General features: G+C 50.2%; 1 protein-coding gene across 1 annotated transcript in view; it reads left to right on the top strand.

The window, feature by feature from the left end:
* Window positions 1-1,433: 1,433 nt before the first annotated feature.
* The window catches only part of LOC130839945 (pleckstrin homology domain-containing family M member 1-like), a 37,319-nt gene continuing 15,875 nt past the window's right edge, over window positions 1,434-22,877 (top strand). The window contains 5 exon segments of the mRNA XM_057714784.1: window positions 1,434-2,060; window positions 7,301-7,706; window positions 13,327-13,588; window positions 16,606-17,526; window positions 20,572-20,717. Coding sequence (XP_057570767.1) covers window positions 1,528-2,060; window positions 7,301-7,706; window positions 13,327-13,588; window positions 16,606-17,526; window positions 20,572-20,717 — 2,268 coding nt within the window. The 5' untranslated portion in view covers window positions 1,434-1,527.

The raw sequence follows: 22,877 nt of genomic DNA, 5'->3' as shown, positions 1-22,877 counted from the left end.
CCTAAAATCTTTACTGTCTGGGCCTTTGCAGAAGTCTGTTGCCCCTGCCTTAGGATGCTTGCACATCTGTGTGCTAAGTATCATACTTGTAACAAGGTAGGGTTTGGGGGGTTTTTTTGTTTTTGTTTTTTTTTAAGAAGAGTGGCATCCAGCTGGAGCATCTGAATATGCGCCCTGACACACTTGTCTTGCCAGCCCTGCCCTGAACCGCCTGGGCTTTGGAGCGAGCAGCTGGCACTGTGCTTCTCGAGGCTATTAAATGCCACCTCCTGCCCAAAGGTGCCTTGTCAGTCTCTGATCTTCCTTCCCATTCCTACTGCCACTGCCCTGTCTCAGGCTCTTACCTCATTCCGGGGTGGCAGTGCCTTTCTAATTGTCCCCCTTATCTCATTCCATCTTCCTTTGGTGAGTCAGCCAACGTTTACTGAGCTTCCGCTGACCGGAGCTCCATCACTGGGTTCTGCGAGAGTCCAGTCCGCACTCCCGTGGAGGAGAGGTGCACAGGGATGGTGGTAGTGAGACGAGGGGCACTTACATCAGAGCAAGGCATTCGGGGGCTGAGTTTTGTACAGGTGGGGTCGGCTTGGGTTGGAGCACCCCACCCTGAAGTCCGTGTGGATGCGGGCACGTCGATTTCCTGAGCAAAGCCCTGTAGCCCACAGGCTCCCACATGCCAGCCTGGGGTCTGATTCACTTGGCTGGAGCCCCAGAACCTGTATCCTGGCCTAGTTCCCCAGGTGATCCCGATGCACAGCCAGGTGTGGGGGCCATCACCCCACTTTGCCTCCCCTGTTTGATACTCAAGACCCTGCGTCACCTGGCTTTGCAACCCAGTCGCCCACTCTTCCTCCGCGTGCTGTAATTGGAGCACTCCCCACTCCGGTTACAGTCTGTTGCTTTCCTACCCTTTATGCTTTTTTCTCCATTAGTCCCTTGTGCCTCGAAGGCTCTCCTTCCATCTTTGCCTCTTCCAATCCCTCAAGGCCCAGCTCAGATACTACCCTTTCTATGGCATTTTTCTTACTCCAACCCAGAGGTGATTGCCTGGTCCCCACCCCAGTTCTGCTACAACAGGGCTCACCTCAGCATGTCCTTGAAAGGCGGTTTCCTGGACCAAGGGTGGGGACCATGTCTTTACCCTGTGTCTTCACAGCTCCGAGGACCTTGCCCTCAGGGGCTCAGCAGACATGTCCTGGATGAGCAGATGATGTCAGGGGCCCGATGGGTAGTTGTCATGAAAATAGCAACCATCCTTCAGGACACTCACCTACAAAAGTTGGGGGTTAGAGCTGAATCTTTCTAAATTCCCCTTGGAACACAAGAATTTTTCATGCCGGTGTATATTTTCAGTCACCATTATTGGCTCTTGCTAACCAGTGGATAAAATGACCTCTCAGTGACTTGCAGACATTTTTTGTTCTCCACCTTCCCAGACACATCATCTCGGAATTGGAGCACCTGATCTTCGTGAGCACGGATGTGGGCCGCTGCCGGGCCTGGCTGCGGCTGGCCCTCAACGACGGCCTGATGGAGTGCTACCTGAAGCTGCTGTTGCAGGAGCAGGCCCGCCTGTGCGAGTACTACCAGCCCACGGCCCTGCTCCGTGACGCCGAGGAGAGCGAGTTCCTCCTGAGCTTCCTGCAGGGCCTGACATCCCTGTCCTTCGAGCTCTCCTACAAGTCTGCCATCCTAAATGAGTGGACCCTGACCCCGCTGGCCCTCTCTGGGCTCTGCCCGCTCTTGGAGCTCGATGTCCTCACTACCTCTGGCACAGGACTACAGCGGAAGGGGTCTCTGGATTCCATCTCCCATTCCTCAGGCTCGGAGGACATCGAGGTGCAGCACTCGGGCCATAAGATCCGGCGGAACAGGCAGCTCACGGCCTCCTCCCTCAGCCTGGACACGGCCCGTTCATCCCAGTTCTCCTGCAGCCTCAACTCTGACAGCTGCCTCCTCCAAGAGAATGGCTCCAAGAGTCCAGACCGTTCCGAGGAGCCCATGTCCTGCGACTCAGACCTGGGGACAGCAAATGCCGAAGATTCGGACCTGTCTCTGCAAGAGTGAGTGCCCCTCCCCCACCCCTTCCCGCTCGCTCCTTCCTTCCTTCTTCTCTTCCTCTTGCCCTCTCTCCCTGGAGCTCAGTGTGATTGCCTGTCACTGAGCACAGAACTCTGTTAGGGCATAAGTCAGACCAAGGGGCCAGGGGCTGGAGTTTCTGGGAGCTGTACCTGGAGGCCAGCGGGGGCCAGTGGGGAGAAGGTATAAAATGTGTTTAGACTGGGCTCAGTGGTGGTTCCAGTCCCAGCTCTGTTCTGAGTGTGCCGTGTGACAAGTTATTTAATCTGTCTGAGATTTAGTGTCAAATATTATTCTTGTCTTCGTCTAGAGAGAAGGAAGCTTATAGCTCAGAGCTCTACGTGCAGCTTCCAAAAAGCACAGTGCAGCAGAGTGCAGAAGGGCGCTCTTCTGGGGACACAGAACCTGAGTGATGCCCGGATAGGGCAGGCAAGTGGGGACACAGAGTGTATGGAGGAGGAGGACATGCAGTGACGAACTTGACTGGAGAAGGGAGCCTGGGTAGAGCCTTCCTTCCTTCAGGCTTTTTAACGTTAATTTTTGAATAATCTATTTTTATGGTTGAAAAAATCTAAAATGTATACAGTGAAAAGTCTTTCCCACCCCTGTAACCGTAATTATTAATTTCTTGCATATTTTCCCAGGGTTTCTAAATGCATCTGTAACAAATGTAAATATGCAGATTTAAATTTTTCTCTTATTTCTTTGTTTTTAATCAACGTATAGTTGATTTACAGTGTTGTGTTAATTTCAGGTGTATAGCACGGTGATTCAATTATTTATATATATATAATATGTTATATATATAATATATATAGATGAGTATATATAACATATATATAAAATGTTTTCAGAATCTTTTCCCTTAGAGGTTTTTATCTTTCTTATTTCTTAGTCTCCCACTTCTTTCCACAAAAGCTAGCGTAAATTATAAATACACCATTCTATACCTTGTTTAGGAGATCTTTTCATATCAGAGCTTCCTCTTTTTTTTTTTTTCTATTACAGGTTTTTCCATTGTATAAATGTACCTTAGTTTATTGAATCAGCCCTGAGTTTAATGGACACTGGAGTTCAGGGTTTCCATAAATAACCTATGTATGTGGTCCTTTAGGTCCACACAAGCTATCCCTGTTCAGTAAATTCCCAGAAGCAAAATTGCTGAGCCAAGGGATCAATTAATTTGTGATTTCCACAGATATTGCCTATTTTCACTCCATTAGGGGTGTGCCTGTGTCCTCTCAGCCTCATCGACAGAAGGTATTATCAAACTTTTGGATATGTGTTCATCTCATAGGTAAAAAATGGTAGCCGTTTAGGAAGCATCTCCTCCAGGAGGACCCGTGTTCCATCAGCTGTGTTTAGGACCTTCTTTCCTCTCCTGCTGTTTCCCGCCCTTCCCCCCACCTTGGTTCAGGTCTTTATAGGGCTCCCGCCTCGTGTGGGAGTCACACCAGGATTGGGTGTCATGGACGGGCCCTGGAGCAGATCTGGTTTCCAGCCCCATTCCGCCACCTGCAAGCCCAGTAATGTCCTGTACATTGCTAACTCTTTTTGAGGTTCTGTTTCTTCATCTTTTTTTTTTTTAATTTTTATTGAAGTATAGCTGGTTTCCAATGTTGTTTTAGTTTCTGCTAAGTGATTCAGTTATACATATACATATAGCCACTGAATTTTACATTCTTTTCTCGTATAGGTCATTGCAGAGTATTGAGTAGAGTTCCCTGTGCCTACAGTAGGCCCTTATTAGTTATCTATTTTTTTGTTTCTTCGTCTTTACGATGGAAATCCCCTTGTAGGGCTATTTGAGAATCAAATGAGATGCCCATGAGTGAGCTGCACACATAAGCATGTCTGGTAGGCCCCAGAAACGGCTTCTGAACATCGAGCACATCAGGTAGAATTTTCACATGTCAAATGGAAAGATTAGATATAACGTGCTGGGAAGGAGCAGCCCTTCCCCAGAGATGGCTGGGCCCGTGGCGTGACTGAGGCTCAGTCACCTGTCTTAGCCCTTGGTTGTCTCTCCCTCCTCCTGCAGACCAGCCAGCCTTCTCTTTGTCATGTGCCTTGCCTTTATCTTTCCTGCGTCTTGTGATTGGAAAATCCCAGCTTAAGGTGGTTGCATCAGTGACCATCCACCCTGTGTGGGAAGTGTTGTCCTGGGTGTTCCAGGGGAACTCAAGGGAAGAGATCAGGATGTACAAACCAATACTGGACAGTGACATGAGGAATCAGCAGACACCACACCACACCACACACACACACACACACGCACACACACACACACAAGCACACAGCCAGCACTATCATTCTTAGAGCTGGGCTGGAAGTTCATCTTCGTCTTAGAGCATCCACAGAGACCAGCGTTTCTTAGACTGTCTTAAATACTCTACCCTTAAGGTAAAGATTCTCAAACACTTGAGTTCGCTTAAGTTATTATGTTACTTAAATGTATATAACTTAAAATTAGGCATAAACACGTTGTGCTTAAAGTTCTTGATTGTGAAATCAAAACATCTGCCAATTGGGAGTTCCCGGGCCATCCAGTGGTTAGGACTTGGCTCTTTCACTGCCAGGGCCCAGGTTCAATCCCCGGTCTGGGAACTGAGATTCCGCAAGCGGTGTGGTGCAGCCCAAAAATAAAAAGCTACAAATCAGATATGAAGTGCAAAACCCATAACATTCCAAATGAAACTTATTCATGTTTTGCAGAAACCAAATTACAGTTTTGCCTTGTGAAGAGAGGATTAACTGCCCCGCACAGCTTCTTCTGTGTTCGTTGGGTCTGAATTACACTGATCACTGGGAAGCATAGGTACAGTCTAGTGGTAGAGAGTGTGGACTCAGGAGCCAGACTGCCTGAGTCCTCCATCAACCAGCTTTGCCATCTCGGGCAAGTCACTCAACCTTTCTGACCTTGATGTGCTCATCTGTAAAGTGGGGATAAAATGCTTCCAAGGAGGGCGTTTCAGAGGAAGGCCAGGGGGATGAAATGAGCTTAGACCTGTCAGGTGCTTAGAGCAGCGTCTGACACAGCATGCACGTTCACCAGGCGGTGGTGTCATTTTACTGCTGGGTACCTGTGTCACCTGTTCTCCTACTGCTTGTCCCCCTGTGCACTGCTGCAAAACCTTGCTTAGTAATATTTGTCGGAGGTCATTGTCGTGAGGCCTTCCCTCGGGGGAAAGGATTCTTAGCACGTGCAGCCCACCTCTGTGCTTGTATTCGTGGCTGTTGCTGGCGAATAGTCCTGTGTCTCACCAGCACAATAGTCCACGTGTTCAGGAGAACCCCAGGCTCAGGCTCACTTGTCGGGAGGACTTTATAAGGCGGCCATTCAGATTCTCCAGGCCATGCTTTTTATTTACTTACACATAAATATTTATAATACATGTATTTTCCCCGTTGTTCTCTAAATGAAAGCACAGGTTTGTTTTTGTAATTAATTCATTAATTTTATTTATTGGCTGTGCTGGGTCTCTGTTGCTGTGCGTGGGCTTTTCTCTAGTTGCAGCAAGTGGAGGCTACTCTTTGTTGTGGTGCACAGGCTTCTCATTGCGGTGGCTTCGCTTGCTGTGGAGCACGGGTTCTAGGCGTGCGAGCTTCAGTAGTTGTGGCACGTGGGCTCAATAGTTGTGGCTCGCAGGCTCAAGAGCACAGGCTCAGTAGTTGCCGCACACGGGCTTAGTAGCTCCAAGGCATGTGGGATCTTACTGGACCAGGGCTTGAACCTGTGTCCCCTGTATTGGCAGGTGGATTCTTAACCACTGAGCCACCAGGGAAGTTCTTGTATATCTTCTTTGGAGTCATGTCTATTCAAATCCTTTGCCTATTTTTAAATTGGGTTATTTATTTATTATTGCATTGTAAGAGCTCTGTATATTCTGGGTACTAGACTCTTATCAGATATATGATAATATTTGTATATTTTATATGCAAATATTTTTATTAGTTATATTTTTTATTAGTGGCTTATACATTAGATGTCATATCTAAGAAATGATTGCCTGATCCAAAGACATGAAGCTTTACACCTGTTTCCTTCTAAGAGTTTTATAGTTTTAGCTCTTACCTTTAGGTCTCTGATCCATTTGGGGTTAATTTTTTTCTATGATGTGAGATAGGAGTCCAACTTCATTCTTTTGCATGAAACTATTCACTGATCCCAGCACCATCTGTTGAAAAGACTATTCTTTCCCCATTGAAATGTCTCGGCACCTGTGTTGAAAATCAGTTGCCCAGAAATGCATGGGTTGGTCACCTCTTCTTGTCTAGAATGTCTTAAAATGTTGTTTGAGGTTATGATGGTGTAAATAAGAGCACCTAGAAGATGAAAACTTGAGTTCTAAAATCCTTGTTTCCATTCAACCACATTAAGGGGAGTTTGGTGTGTCTTCTACACCCAGTCTAAGCCATTAGGGCAGATGTGTGTGATCTCTTGGGCTCCAGACAGCTTTCTTGCCACCAGAACCTGCATTTGTCCCTGACGTCCTCACTGGATTCATAAGCAGAGGTGGAGGCAGCAGATAGGTTTAATTCAGAAGCACAACTTGGAAGCCTCGGGAGAGGGAGGGAGGAGCAGCCACTAGCCAGTGCACATTCCAGAAGACCCAGAAGTATGTTTGTGTGTGTGTGTAAGAGTGTGTGTGTGTGTGTGTGTGTGTGTGTGTGTGTGTGTGTACAAAGGCAGTGACACTGGCTCCCTGGGCCCAGACGCACCACTGAGGGGCAGGAAGTGCCAGTCCCGTCAGGAACACATCCTGTTCTGGGAACAAAGCAGGTCCTCCCTTCGCCCAAGCCTGTGTCCCAAGGAGCGGAGTCTTGGAGCCCAGCTCTGAGACATGCGTTCACCAAGGCGCTGCCGAGGTCGGCTTGGGGCAGGGACGGGTTTGTTTGGCTGCGCAGACTCCCCAGGCCCGGCGAGCCTGTTCAGAGGGTAAAAGGCAATCCGTTCGAGTCCTTTCCTCTGCTTTGTGAGCTTAGTCACCTGAGATCCTGGGCTGCACAACTCACCTGTCCACCCAGCCTGCCCGAGTCCCCGCTGGGGAGCCACGTTGGTGGGCGTGTGTGTGCGTGGGAGCTGGGAGCGCAGTGATGATTAAGGAGGTGGGGGTTGTTTTGTTTTGTTTTATTCAATCATAAAACAGCAGTTTTCCACTTAGCCTTGGGCACTCCAGCTGACAACCCTGTCACACAGGTTTCTTTGTTTAAAAACGTCCAGGGTGTTGTCGGAATTCAGCAAAGCCCAGGTGAACTCTGTGCCCACCGAGGGACTGAGCCCAGAAACGGAGGTTCCCGTGCTGCAGGCCTCACTCACCCTCCACGGCCTGGACACCAGCACACCCCCGCCCTTTGAGGTACCTGCGGAGCCCCACCCTGCCCAAGCATCCCCTGGGACCCGAGATGGGGCCCACACGGGGGAGCCTCTTTCCCAGGCGCCTGGCCCTGGGGGCTGGCTGAAGCTGGGCATGGCCCAGGCTGTCCTTTCGGGGAGCACTTCAGGCCAGCAGCCTCCTAGTCCTGTGAGAGAGGCAACCAGAGCAGTTGGCCAAGGAAGTGGCCAGCGGAAGCCCCTGGAGGATGACAAACCTCGGCTGAGCCTTGTGGTTCCCTCACCCACCAGTCCGGTGAGTGGTCCAAGCTGGGTTGTTTTGGCGGGGGATGGTGGTGGTGGGGGCGGAGTGTTGGTGAATGTCTCAGAGCCAGTGCAGGGTTTCCCCAGCTAGTGACCCTGAGTGGTCCCTGCCTTCTCCCACTGAGCCCCGCGCCCTGCAGCGTTTGGTATTAATAGCATCGTGGTGAGGGAGCTAATGTTCCTTGGGGTGTGAGTGGTGGATGTGAGCCAGGCTCTACGCCCTCACTTCCCACGGGTGTCTCCTTTTATTTGCACATCGACCCCTGTTATTTGCACATCGACCCTGTGGTGAAGATAATTCTCACCCAACCTCAGAGTCTCTGCTCTTAACCACTGCCACTTACCAGCTTACGCCCGTGGGCGAGGCACTTCACCTCACTGAGCTTTGGTTTCCTCCTCAGTACTTGTTATTATTAAATAAACGTTGTCCTAAAACACCAGGCTTTGAAAATACTCATTCTGCAACACGAACCAGATTTCGAACCGCACCGTCCACTTGGGCAGCCACTAGCCACATGTGGCTCTTGAGCACTTAAAACGTGGCTCGTCCAAATTGAGATAAGCTGTGTAAAATAAACACTGGATTTTGAAGACTTAGTAGGAAAAACAGAATGTAAAATGTCTCATTCATAATTTGTTTATTTATTTATTTTTTCTATTTATTTATTTATTTATTTATTTTTTTTGGGGGGGGTACACCAGGTTCAATCATCTGTTTTTACACACATATCCCCGTATTCCCTCCCTTCCTTGACTCCCCCCCCTTCGAGTCCCCCCCACCCTCCCCGCCCCAGTCCTCTAAGGTATCTTCCATCCTCGAGTTGGACTCCCTTTGTTATACAACTTCCCACTGACTCATAATTTGTTTATTGATCACATTAAAATGAAAACATTTTAAATATGTATTTTATTTATTTTTTACAAAAAATATTTATTTATTTGGTTGCGCCAGGTCTTAGTTGCGGCAGGTGGGCTCCTTAGTTGCGACTCCAGGGCTCCTTATTTGTGGCATGCAAACTCTTAGCTGTGTATGCACGTGGGATCTAGTTCCCTGACCAGGGATCGAGTCCAGGCCCCCTGCATTGGGAGCACAGAGACTTATCCACTGCACCACCAAAGAAGTCCCTAAATAGGTATTTTAAATAAAAATATACTATTAAAATTAATATCACCTGTTTTTGAAACTTTTTTTAATGTGGCTACTAGAACATTTAAGATGACCTGTGAGGCCCGCATTGTATTTCTGTGGGACAGTGCTGTTCTAGAATAAGCCAGTCCAGTGTGTTGATGACCCAAGAAAGCCAGCCCTGGGACTGTCCTGGAGAGAGACCCCGAGGGTAGAGGCTGGAACTGTGGGCCCAGGGAAGCAGTAGTCAAGCTGTGAACGCAAGCTCTTGTGCCATTTCACAGTTGTTGGTGGATCTCGAAAAGCAGAAGTAGGAATTGGAGTGCATGTGCACACAGGACACGCAAAACCCAGAGTTCATCCCAGCTACTGTCTGGGGCTTGTGTTGGGGATGTAGTCTTGCTCTTTCAGCTCCATCCACACGTGTCTATCCTTCCAGATCCTATAACTCAGGATGGGCCAGACTAGAAGAGGCACACCCACCCACTCTCTTAACAGCTTTATTGTGGATTCACATAGCATACTATCCACCTAATTAAAGTGTATAATTCGGTTTTTTTAGTATGTGTTCATAGAGTTGTGCAACCATCACCACAGTCTGATTTGAAAACATTTTCATCTCCCATGAAAGAAACTCCCCACCCATTAGCAACCACTCCTGTCCCTTTCCCCTCCTGCCTCACCCCCCTCAACCCCTAGCAACCACTAATCTACTTTGTCTATAGATTTGCCTGCTCTGGACATTGTACATAAATGGAATCGTATAATATGTGACATTTGTGATAGGCTTCTTTCAATTAGCAAAATGTTTTTAAGGTTCATCCATGTTGTGGCCCCTATCAGTACTTCATTCATTCTTTTTTTTTTTTGCTGAGTATATGGATGTATCACAATTTATTTATCCATTCATGAGTGAATGAACATTGGCATTTTTCCTGCTTTTTGACTGTTACGAATAATGCTACTGTGAACATTCATGTGTAATTTTTTGCTTGGACATATGTTTTAACTTCTTCAGATGCATACCTTGAAGTAGAATTTTGGGATCATATGGTTAACTCTGTATTTAACCTTTTGAGGAACTGCCAAACTGTTTTCCAAAAGCAGCTGCCTTGTTTTATATTTCAGCCAGCAGCGTATTCCTCTGTATCCTTGCCAGCAGTTCTTACTGTCTGTTTTGTTTTTGTTTTTATTGTAGCCATCCTAGTGGGGGACAAGAGGTATCTCATTATGGTTTTGATTTGCATTTCCCTGGTGACTAATAACGTTGAGCATCTTTTCGTGTGCTTATTGCCATTTGTGTATTTTCTTTGGAGAAATGTCTATTCAAAACATTTCCCCATTCTTAAATTGGGTTATTTAATAAGTTGAGTTATAGGGGCATGCGCAGATGTATGGCAGGAGGGAGCCTGTAGGTGGAGGGAGGAGGCGGAGCCATGGGGGCGTTGCCGTGGAAACCGGAGGAGGCTGGGGGCTCCCGGCCCTCAGGAAATGGGGCCCCTGGACCTCAGCGGCCAGGGGGCGAGGAGGAGGGGCCCGGACCAGAGTTCTACGCCAGTGAGGGCCTGCGGGGTGCGTCTCCTTGACAACGGGTCGCGTTTCACCCCTTCCCCCAACCGGGCAGCAGCCGTGATGTGGGAGGTTGATGCGGGATCCGGACGTGAGCTGGCCTCCGGCCTCAGGGGAGCGTGCTCCCGGGGCCGACCCAGGCGCCCTCCTCTGCCGTGTGAGCCTGGCACGCGGATTCTGGCCTCAGTTTACCCCACTTTGAGTCAGGGACGGAGCTGCCTGTATGTCCTTGACGTGCCCCTGTCAGACGGGACCTCAGTCTCCCCACCTCAGCAAAGGAAGAGGATGAGTTAGAGCTCCGTGCACAGACGGTTCCAGGCCCGAGGACGGCCCAGGAGCCGCGTGGACCCAGGGCTAGTCACTGCCCGCTCTACACCTCGTTTCCTCGGTGCAGTAAGGGTGAGAAGGCCACTCCCCCCATCCCCACCTCCACCTTCCTGACCGGTGGGCAGACAGGGTGTGACAGTGGCTGGCACGTAGCCAGCATTCATTAGATGGACAATCACTTTTCCCTGGTTTCACAAGCGGTCAGTGGCTGAGTCAGAACCTCCTGTCAGAGACTGGATGAAAACCAACCTCGTCATTGTGGCCTAACCTGCCCTGGCCCACCTCTCTGCCCACCTCTCCCCTCTTGCCCAATGTGTTCCAGCCACAGCAGAATCTTCTTCTGCTCCAGGAACACACTGATCTTTGTTCCCACTCACTTCCGATGGCCCACTTGACTTCTCCACTTGGATTTTTTAACGGTATCTTCAACCTGACGGTGGGCCCTCCCCCAGCAAAGAAACTTGCTTTCCCCCCAGTTTTCTACCGTTACACAAAATGAATCCATGGCACTTCCCTGGTGGTGCAGTTGTTAAGACTCCACGCTTCCACTGCAGGGGACCCGGGTTTGATCCTTGGTCAGGGAACTGAGATCCCACAAACTGCACTGCACAGCCGAAAAAACAAAAAGGAATAAAGGACTACATGGCATTTGGTAAAAAAAAAAAAAAAAAAAGTTGAGTTATAGTTCTGTATATATTCTGGACACTAGACCCTTATTAGAGAAATGATTTGCCGATTTTTCTCCCATTCTGTGGGTTGTCTTTTCACTTTCTTGATGGCATCATTTGAAACATAAAAGTTTTAAAATTTGAGGTAGTCTGTTTTTTCTGTTGTTGCTTGTACCTTTGGTGTCAAATCTAAGTACTCATTCCTAACCTAAGGTCTTGAAGATTTACTCCCATGTGTTCTAAAAAGTTTATAGTTTCATCCCTTACATTTAAATCTATGATCCAACTTCCCTTTTTTGCATGTGGTTATACAGTCAGACGAGCACCATTTGTTGGAAAGACTATTATTTCCCCACTGAATTGTCCCACTTTCTCCTTTAACATTTTTTTTGAGGAATGATGTGTTTAAAGTACCCAGGTCCTCGGTGTATACCTCAGTGAGTAATTGTATATCACATACACTCCGTAACCACCATCCAGATCAAGATATAGAACATCTCCAGCCACCAGAAGGCTCCCTCGTGCCTTCTCCCACTCACTGCCTCCCTCCAGAGGAAACCACTAATCTGACTTCCAGTCCTTAAAGTTTTTCCTGTTGTTGAACTTCATATAGATGGAATCATAGAGTGTGTACTCTTTTACTTCTTTCACTGACCATTATGTCTGTGAGATAGCCTGAGGCTCTAGTTTGTTGTTTTCCATTGTTCTGTAGTATTCCAGTGTAAGATGATATCACAGCGTAATTATCCATTCTCCTGTAAACAGACATTTGGGTTGTTTTCCGGTTTGGGCTGTTATGTAGAAAGCAGCTATGAGCATTCTTGTACTTGCCTTTCGGTGAACCTGTGTACTCCTCTCTGGGTGTACATCTAAGAATGGAATTGCTAGGTCACTGAGTCGGCGCACGTTTAGCTCTAGTAGATACTGCCAAAGGGCTTGTGCTGACTTATACTCACAGTAGCAGTATATGAGCATTTCCATCGCTCTTCTGGGATGAAGAATACCATTGTCAATGGTATTGTCAATCTTTTACATTTTGGCCACTCTAGTAGGTGTGTAGTGCTATCTCACTGTGGTTTTCATTTGCATTTCTCTGATGACTAATGATATTGATACCTTTGCATTTGCTTTTTGGAAGCATCCTTTAAAGTCACTGTCTCATTCTTAAATTGAGTGGTATGTGTTTTCCTTGTTGATTTGCTAGGGGCTCTTTGTATACTGTACATGTGTCTTTTATTGGAGAAAAATATATGCATATAGCAAATATATTCTTACAGGCCATGCTGGCCTTTTAAATCTCTTAATGGTATCTTTTGTTGAACAGAAGTTCTTAATTTTAAAAAAATAGTTATTTATTTATTTACTTAGGCTGCGCCAGGTCTTAGTTGCAGCATGCGGGATCTTCATTGTGGCACACAGGATTTTTAGTTGCAGCATGCGGGCATCTTAGTTGTGGCATGTGGGCTTGGGTGTCCACTGATGAATGGGTATACAAAAGGCGGTACATCCACGGTACATCCACACATTGGCATATCATTTGGCAATAAAAAGGAACAAAGTACTGATAGTTACCACAACCTCGAAAACATTATGCTAAGGGAAAGTAGCCCATTTCAAAAGACCACATAAGCCTTCATTTATACGTGTCCAAAATAGGCAAATCTGTAGAAACAGAAAGTAGATTATTGGTTGCCTAGACCTGGGGCGGCTGAGGGGAAACAGGGAGTGACTGCTGATGGGTACGAGGTTTCCTTATGGAACAATGAAAATGTTCTAAAGCATGTGGTGGTGGTCATACAGGTCTGTAAATATGTGGAAACGATTGAATTACACACTTTAAATGAGTTGGTTTTATGGTATGTGAATCATGTCTCAATAAAGATGTTTTTAAAAACAACCTGCCCTTACTTCTTTCCCAATAGATAAACACAAACTGGATCTCAGAAGATGACTTCTACCAGCCTCCCCGGGAACAGCCCGTGGAGAGTCCTTCCGATGCCTCTGTAGGTTCTCCCAGAGGGACTCCAGAGTCAAGGCCTGGTCTCCTCACGCAAGGACCAAGAAGAAGCTGTTCCTTGGAGGCCTTGGACAAAGCTTGCGTGCCTTCCCCAGGAAGCAGGAGAGGCGAGGCCACCCCGGTACCAGAGCATAATGACTTCAGGGTGGTGCATCGCAGGCAGATGGGTAGGTGACTGCGGGCTTCCGGGTGCCACAGTACCTGTGGGCAGTGCCTTTCAGAAAGCAGTTCAGAAGTCCTCTTTATCATTACCAGTTGGGCGGTGTCTTCTCCCAAGAAAAACCTCATCCCCTAAATGTAATAAGGAGCACCCTTGCTGAGTAATTCAGGAAAGCATTTTAGGAAAAGTAGTATATTTTCTCGTAAAAAAAAATTTTTTTTCTAATTATTTATTTAGGCTGGGCTGGGTCTTAGTTGCAGCACGTGAACTCTTAGTTGCGGCATGTGAACTCTTAGTTGCAGCAGGCAAGCAGGATCTAGTTCCCCAACGAGGGATGGGACCTGGGCGCCCTGCATTGGGAGCGTGGCGTCGTACCCACTGGACCACCAGGGAAGTCCCTCTCATAAAAATCTTAATAAAGTACTGGTCAAAACTCCCTACAGAGTACACAAATGCTGTTTCATATATTGAAATGGAAACTCTCTTCCCTGAAACTCTCCTATAAATCTTGTGGTTATACATGAGATTATATATAAGATACATAAGATAACCTTATAAGTGTACAGACATCTTGATTCTGTCCGTCTGTAGCCCAGGGCACACCCCCTGCCTCTTGAAGACCCAGGTGTTTCAACTGCTCCCTCCCAAGGACTCTCTCTTAGATGGTTTATTTAACAGCTCTGGTGGGGTTTATCAGATCTGCTATTTGTTCAGTGTCCTTTGTGTGCAGTTTACAATGAGGCCAGGTTGATCTCCGCACCCTGTGAAATTCCAGACAGCATTAAATAACCATAACCTAATTTTTCTGTAACCCTCAGAAACAAACAAACAAAGTGTGCCGTAGAATCAGTCTCTTTCTCTCCTCATTTTCCATTTGCAATGACCCAGCAGAGAACTCTGGCCAGGTTGCTGGGGCCCTGGCTCGGGGAGTCTGGGCAGAGCCCTGGTCTCCATGCTGCCTCCTTTTAGGTTTTTCTTTCAGCCCATGTGCTGACTGCAGCCATGGCAGAGAAGGTGTGTTTTATGCCCCTACATCATCATGCCCCGAAGAGTAGGAAGACCCTACACAGTGATTTGAAATCTCTAAGCTTAGTCCAGGCTGGGAGAGAGAAGTGTGTGTCCTTTGGACCGCAGGGAGCAGGAAGCATTGGGCTGTGTGTGGTACATAGGCACTCACTCACTCACTCCACAGATGCTTATTGAGATCTGTGATGAGCCAGGCACTGTTTTCGGTGCTGGGGACACTGCAGGAAACAAGGCGAAGTCCTTATCTTCATGGGAAGTATATTCTAGTGTAAGAGGCAGGAAATACGCATATAAACAAGTAAACATGCAGTGTGGACAAGTGATAATAATTTCTGTGGGGAGTAGTAAATCAGGGAGGTGGGCAGGGTACTATTTCATGAAGGATGGCCAAGGAAGCCCTCACAAATATGGTGATATTTGAGGAGAAGTGGAGGGAGGGAGGAAGGCACGAGGTGATCTTTGTGCTTCAAGCAGGGAGAATACGTGTAAAGGCCCTGCGACAGGAACACACTTGACATGTGCAGGAAACGACAGAGACCTGAGTAGCTGGAGCAGAGGAGATGGGGAGGGAGTGGTTAGAGATGAGGTCAGAGTGACGGAGGGTCTCATGGGCCACAGAAAGGACATTGGCTTTTGCTCTGAGGGAGATGGCAGCCTTGCAGGGTTTGGGGCGGAGAGATGTAATCTTTTAAAAGGGGGAGTCATCGTGGCTCATTTGCTGAAGGGCTAAAGAGACCAGTTAGGAGACCGCGGCCATAAGCCAGGCCAGGAATGGTGGTGGATAGTGCTGGAGGCGGTGAGAAGTGGAGGAAGATTCTGGACATGCCAAGAGGATTTGCTAATGGCTTAGATGTGGGGTGTGAAAGAAAGTCAAGGATAACTGTGAGATTTTTAGTCCAAGCAGCTGGAAGGATGAAGTTTGCCATTTAATGAGAGGAGGAACATCCGGAGAGAAGCAGGTTTGGAGTGGGAGAATCAGGAATTCATTTTTGGACATGTCGACTCTGAGAAGCCTATTAGACATACATGGAGCAGATGGAGATGGGAATCGAAAGTTGAAGGGCGAGGCCCAGGCTGGAGATAAAAACTAGGGAGTCGTTGGCATAAAGCTCCGAGACCAGGGAAATTCAGCTAGGAAGCTGGTGTCTGTAGAGAAGAGAATCCAGGGCTGAGCCCAGGGCCTCCAGCACTGAGAGGCCAGCGAGAGGAGGGGGAGCCTGGGAGACAGGAGGGGGGCCAGTGACAGCAGAGAAGAACCAAGGAAAGGGGGCTCAGCTGTATCCAGGGATGCTGATGGGCCAGGGCAGATGGGGACCAATGATTGGCCTTTGGACTTGGCAGCAAGGAGGTCCTGGTAGCCTTCCCAAGGGCAGCTTCTGTGGAATGAGGGGACAGAAGGCTGCTTGGAGCAGGTTCAAGAAGGAATGGGAGCAGGGGGAGTAAAGACAGTTCCCACACCTCCTCAGGGGGGTTTCTGTAAAGGGAACAGAGACACGGGGTGGTAATTAGAGATGTGAGTGGAGTCAAGAGATATTTTTAAAGCTGGGAGAAATAACAGCGTGTTGGTGGGCTGGTGGGAATGAGCCAGTAGAGAAGGGAGAAAAGGGCGACACAGGCAAGGGAGGATTCCAGGAGGACGTCCTTGTCCTTGAGCACACATGGGAGGGTTGGCCTCAGACAGAAGCACAGCCAGCTCTTCCCCGGCCACGGGGGGCAGTCAGAGTGTGGGTGCAGATGCTGGAAGTGGGGGGTCCGTGAGGGGCATGTAGAGGTGATCGTTTGAGTGCTTTTATTCTCTCAGTGAAATTCAGGAACAAGGTTAACAGCTGGGATGAGGATGGGATGGAGGCTCTCAAAAAACGCTCCCATCCAACCAGTGGCGGGCCCGTGTTCTCCGGGTGGTCTCATCCACACCCGGGACAGGACTCTGGCCCCGGAGGTTATCCAGGCTGTTGAAGGGTCAGGCCCGTCATCTAGAGCACCTCTTTCTGCCTCCAGGGCTGTCCAACCCATTCCGGGGGCTCCTGAAGCTGGGCACGGTGGAGCGGCAGGGGGCCATGGGCATCTGGAAAGAGCTCTTCTGCGAGCTCTCCCCGCTGGAGCTGCGCCTCTGCCTGAGCGGCGAGGAGGGCACCTGCGTGGAGAACTGCTCGCTGCTGCGCTGCAAATCTGTGGGGCCGGCCCACAGCGACGGCCGCTTCGAGCTGGTCTTCTCGGGCAAGAAGCTGACCCTGCGTGCCTCGTGCCGGGATGAAGCCGAGGACTGGCTGGACCGGGTGCGGGAGGCGCTGCAGAAGTGCCGGCCCCAGCAGGAAGAGGAGTGGGTGACCATCCAGTACCCGGACCAACCCGAGGACCCCCCAGAGGCCCCCCAGGGTGGCCACCCCTCCCATTCGGACCTGCTCTCAGAGCCTGAAACCCCCCGGGGCCTGCAGTTGGACTGGTCCTCTTCCCAAGTTCCCGAGCCCGATGCTATTAAAGAATCCCTTCTGTACCTGTACACGGACCGCACCTGGATGCCCTATATCTTCTCCCTGTCCTTGGAGTCTCTGAGGTGCTTCTGCATGAGAAACAACGAGACGATGTTAAGTGACAGCCATGGAGTCGAGACCATCTGAGACATCCTGCCGGACACAAGCCTCAGGGGCCCATCCTTCTTCAAAATCATCACAGCCAACGCCGTCCTGAAGCTGCAGGCCGGGAATGCCGAGGAGGCTGCCCTGTGGAGGGACCTGGTGCACAGGGTCCTGGCGTCCTACCTGGAGACGGCCGAGGAGGCAGTGACGCTCGGCGGGAGTCTGGATGAAAACTGTCAGGAGGTGCTGAGGTTCACTACGTGGGAGAATGGCTACCTGCTGCAGTATCTGGTGGCCATCCCCACGGAGAAAGGCCTCGACTCCCAGGGCTGCTTCTGTGCAGGTGCCAACTCTCTGTCCCGCCGCCCCCAGCCTCCCTGCCAGCCTCGCTCTGCCCGCAGTGGGGTTCCTGCTCTAGGCTCTGCACCCCTTCCTGGTCCCCACCAGTGCCCCATCCTGCCCCAGGGGAAGTTGCAGCAACTGAGGCTGTTTGATGATCAGATTATATCCTTTTGGAGCAGGGGCATGGTACCCTTCCAAATATTTTGGCATGCTTTTGTGAGTGTACAAGATCTGTTTTTATTTTTACTTTTTAAATTATTTTTTTATAAATTTATTTTATTTTTATTTATCAGCTGCATTGGGTCTTGGTTACTGCGCATGGGCTTTCTCTACTTGCGGCGAGCAGGGGCTGCTCTTCATTGTGGTGCACGGGCTCCTCACTGTGGTGGCTTCTCTTGTTGTGGAGCACGGGCTCTAGGCGCACGGGCTTCAGTAGTTGCAGCACGTGGGCTCAGTAGGTGTGGCTTGCAGGCTCTAGAGCGTAGGCTTGGTAGTTGTGGTGCTCAGGCTTAGTTGCTCCACCGCATGCGGGATCTTCCCAGACCAGGGCTTGAACCCGTGTCCCCTGCATTGGCCGGCGGATTCTTAACCACTGTGCCACCAGGGAAGCCCCCACAATTTGTTTTTAATTACAAAAATGGGCTCGTACTACTCAGAGCTGTCCACCAAAACTCTGTGGTAATGAGAATGTTCTAGATCTGTGCTGTCCAGGACGATCGCCGCAAGCCACATGTGCCTACCAAGTACTTAAAATGTGACTTCCTAGCGTGAGAGGAACTGGATCTTTAGTTTCCTTTAATGTAAATATATTGAAATGTAAATGAGCACTTGTGGCGCATTGCCGCTGTTTTAGTCGGCACAGCTATACCTCTTGTTCCGCAACTTGGGCTTTTCCTCCTTAGGGGGGTATATTATACATATTCTTCTAGGTCAGCGCATGTGCTCTGTGGTTAGCATCGTCCAATCCTGTGCTGGGCCCTGGGCCAGATGCTTTCGTTGGACTGTCTGCTTTAATCCTCATGACAGCCCTGTAGGGGTTTGTCTCTATTTATGGCTGAGGAAACTGAGTCCCAGGGCTGGTAAGTACCTGTCCCAGGTTCACACAGCGCATGATGGCAGAGCCGGAAGAGGACTTGATGATCCCAGAACCTGTTCTCTTAGCCGGGCCCCCACAGGGCCTCTCCACTCCCTTGCTTTCAAGGCTGCATGACATTCCGCTGCTCACATTCCCTTCCTAGCTCTCCTCGCCAACCCAGACACCTGTTTCCATCACCCTGGGCCCTCCGGGAGGAGGAGGCGGCCTTGCTGCAGAGCGTGCCGCAGGGAGACGGGTGGCTGCACGCGGTCTAGGAGCTGTCCTGTCGGGGAGGAGCCTGTGGGACTAGAGGGGAAAGCCTGCTTCAGGCATCTGGAAGGAAGTGGTCTGCGGTCGATGCCCCCTGAGGATGGAGAAGCTAAGCAGAGCAGAGCTTCCTGCAGAAGATATTTTCAAGCCCCTGTTCACCCGTCGTCCCCCACCTGCCAGCCGCTAACGCTGACATTTTGCCCTTCAACCCCATGGGTGCCAGGCTCAGGGAGGAGGCCAGGCCCCCGGGGCTGGCAGGAGGGCTCCCCCGCTGGGGATATGGATGCTGGCAGGCGGCTCTGTTTGCCACCCGCCAGCCTGCCAGCCAAACTGAAACTGGAAAGCTCAGGCCTCCTTTCTGCCTGTGGGCACAGCTTGTTGACCAGGCAGACACCAATCTCTGACATCTGGCTTGTATTTCATAGTCTACGGGGCACTTTCAAAACCTCTTTTAAACTTCGTGATAACAAGTAGTAGCTGAATTGGAACCTTGCAAAAATTTGGTGATGGTCAGGATGAGACAGCTGGTCCATCAAAGAGCCAGCCTTTCTAGTCCCCAGGAGGCAGAGGGGACCCTTCCGGTAGTGTAGGAGGCAGGGCCCGTGCTGGGGATTTGAGGCAGGGCTTGGTGTTGCCCTGGGCACACCCCACGCCCGTGCCCCCACCCTCCCCCTGCCCTGCTGTGGAGGGGCCCCCAGCAGAGGGTCTGAAGCTGGCCCTGAACCGCTGTCTCGAGGCGTCAGGCAGGTCTGGCTTCAGGCTGGCACCAGGCCATGTCCAGACGGCCCTGCCTCTGGCTGGCTTCCCCACCCACTCCCCGCGGCCAGCCCCATGTGCCCAGCCTTTGCCCTGCTTGCCGAGACCCTGACTCTGTGGCTTCCGTTTCTGGGCCCCCGTGGAGGGGTGGACCCAGAGGAGGCTGGCATTGGTGTGCAAACAGTGGGAACATTGAGCAGAGGCAGCAAGGGAAAAGAGAATGTGGGCTCTACACCACCCCAACCCAAATCTGGCTCCAGCTGTGCCACTCAATCGGTGCGCGACTGGGCAGGTTTCCAAACCTCACTGTGTATCCGTTTCTTCAGCTGTGAAATGCTGATGATAATTCTTACGGTGTTTTGCCATAAAGATTAGTCAGTAGGGTTGATTCCGAGTGGTGGGAATATGAATGGTGGTTGTTTTTATCTTTGTACTCCTTTTTTTTTTAAAGATGTATTTCATTATTTCTTTATTTATTTCTGGCTGCGTTGGGTCTTTGTTGCTGGGCACGGGCTTTCTCTAGCTGCAGAGAGTAGGGGCTCCTCTTCATTGCAGCGCGTGGGCTTCTCATTGTGGTGGCTTCTCTTGTGGAGCACAGGCTCCAGGCGTGCGGGCTTCAGTAGTTGCAGCACGCAGGCTCAGTAGTTGGGACACATGGGCTCAGTAGTTGTGGTGCACGGGCTCAGTAGTTGTGGCACATGGGCTTAGTTGCTCCACTGCCTGTGGGATCTTCCCGGACCAGGGGTCGAACCCGAGTCCCCTGCATTGGCTGGAGGATTCTTAACCACTGCGCCACCAGGGAATTCCTTCGTACTCTTCCTTTTTAAACTTTCTATTGATTCTTTCCGTCGATAGTGGGCCCTTTCTGCCTTGGCAGTTTCTGTGTTGCTCAGAAGCTGACTCTGGCCCCACCGCTGCTCACCCCCCCACTGTTCTTCTCCCCAGGCTGCTCCCGGCAGATCGGCTTCTCATTTGTACGACCCAAGCTCTGTGCCTTCTCTGGCCTCTATTACTGTGACATCTGCCATCAAGACGATGCCTCAGTGATCCCAGCCAGGGTCATCCACAACTGGGACCTCTCCAAGCGCCCGGTAAGCCTCGAGCCCAGCCTTCTGTGGCCTCCCGGGGCCTCTGAGTGACAGAGGAGGGCTTGCTCCTCTTTGTGGCTTCTGTTCATATGTGTGGGGGAGTTTGGCTCTAGGGAAGCCCGGGTCACTAGTTCAGGCCCCATGATGTGGGGGAGCTGACCAGGAAAGTAATTGGGTGCTGGTCTCCAGCCCCTAGGCAGAGTTCTTTCAGTGCCTGCCTTGGTCCTCAGGTGGCAATCTAAGGATGGTTCACTGCAGCCCCCCATGGATACAGATAAAACTATTTAAAGTACCAGCAACTAGATATGTAGATAAAAATGATGGGATAGATTATATAGATGGATGGGTGGATGGGTTAGGTGGGTAGGTGCATGCATGGGTGGATGGGTAGATAGGTGGATAGATGCGGATGGAAGGATGAGTGGGTGGATGAGCAGGTGGATGGGTGGGTGGGTAGGTGGATGAGTATCGACGGGTGGATGGGTGGATGGTGGGGTGGGTGGATGGATGGATGGATGGATGGATGGGTTAGTTGGGTAGATGCATACATGGGTGAATGGGTGGGTTGGTGGCTGGATGTCTGGATGGATGGGCAGATGGATGGGTGGACTGGCCAGCTGGCTGCACTTCTGCTGGGAGCAGTCAGCCTTTTCTGTGCATTTTTTTTGCTTTTTTACATAGGCATCTACTTTTTTTTCTTTTCACTGTTCAAAATCATCTTTATTCAGTTGTTTAGCCTTTCTTCCCACCCCCAAGAATACAAACTCCTGCATGTACTTTTTTGTAAAGTTTGGGATCATACTGGACTCATACTGCTTTATAACATGCTCTGTTCAGTTCGTATTACATCTTGGGCACTTTTTTAAGTTCGCCAAATGCTTCTGCCTCAGATGTATTCTGCAGTCTTTCAGATTTTCCTCCTCTTCAACTTGAGCTTACCCCCTTACATAGCTGTGTTACCATGAGCAAACTGTTGAACTTCAGTTTCCTCATCTGTAAAGGAAATTAACAACAGTGTCTTTCCCCGGGCTGTGTGAGGACTAAAGGAGACAGTACCCACCAGTCACTTAGATGGTGCCTTTTCTCTATCCTGAGGCCTCCCCTTCTGCCCCTAATTCACTTGGTCAGAGTCTGCCTCAAGGGGCACAAACTTGGCTTTCTCCCAAAGGCACAGATTTCTGCTACAGCAAGACAGAGCACCAGGAAGACGCTGTTTGCTTCTCCTGAGACCCAGGCCTCCGGCAGTGCTGTCTCTCCACGTGGAGGTGTCCGCACGTGTCCCCATCAGAGTCCAGGGAACGAGATTCTCAGAGCCTGCACCACCCCGCCCTCCCCCCCACCGCCCCCGGGGATGGGAACCCCCAGAGACATTAGCTTCACTTTGGCTTTTTTATTGGTTCCCTCATCCCCAGCCCTGCCCTCAGTGTTAGCTATTTAACTAACTACACGGAGAAAATGAAACCTCAAGATGACCACAAATGCAAAGAGCCCTCCGGCCATAAAACACCCTCACTGTTTACAACTTCCGGGTGCGTCTGTTGAGCCGTCTCCTTATTCACTGCTGTAATTTTATGCCGCTTCCTTTTTCCAACTAGAAGATTATACCATTCCCCTCAGCATGCCTGAAGTCAGGAAATATCCAGCTCTCTCAAAGATGCCAGACCTGGGGAAGCCAGCAAAATTCAAACGAGGAAGTGGCTGGCTGGCAGGTTAGGGGCCCTTTGTCCACTGTTACCACTCTGGCTGACCCACTCCTGCGAGGCCTGGCTGGCACTTGGCAGAAGGTCAGCCCAGGCCTGGGGCTTCTCTCTTTGTCTGTCTCCTGCATGGGGAGGAACAGTCCCTGGGGAGCTCGAAGGCCAAGCCCATGCCTCTCTGCCGCACTTGGCAGTTCTCAGCGCCCGCCTTCCTGTGTGTCAGTTCATCTGAGCCTCACCCAAAGCCTGGGGCTGAGTCGTGGGAAGGGCTGGGGAACAGCAGTTTGACTGAGTCACGAGCCACCGGGCCTTTGTCAGTGGGCTGCGCGTTGGCTGGGGGCTGGTTCCTCAGGGCTCTGGGAAATGGGGAAAGATGGAGTTGTCAGCTGCTGGGGCAAGTGAGAGGTTCTGGTGGAGCAGCCCCCGGCCTAACAGTCTTCCGAGGGCCCTGTTGCATCCCCTTGGG

The sequence above is a fragment of the Hippopotamus amphibius genome, chromosome 17 (assembly GCF_030028045.1).
Source record: "Hippopotamus amphibius kiboko isolate mHipAmp2 chromosome 17, mHipAmp2.hap2, whole genome shotgun sequence".
Taxonomy (NCBI): Eukaryota; Metazoa; Chordata; class Mammalia; order Artiodactyla; family Hippopotamidae; genus Hippopotamus; species Hippopotamus amphibius.
The sequence above is the reverse complement of the archived record's forward strand: the minus strand, read 5'-3'. Positions and strand labels throughout refer to the sequence as shown.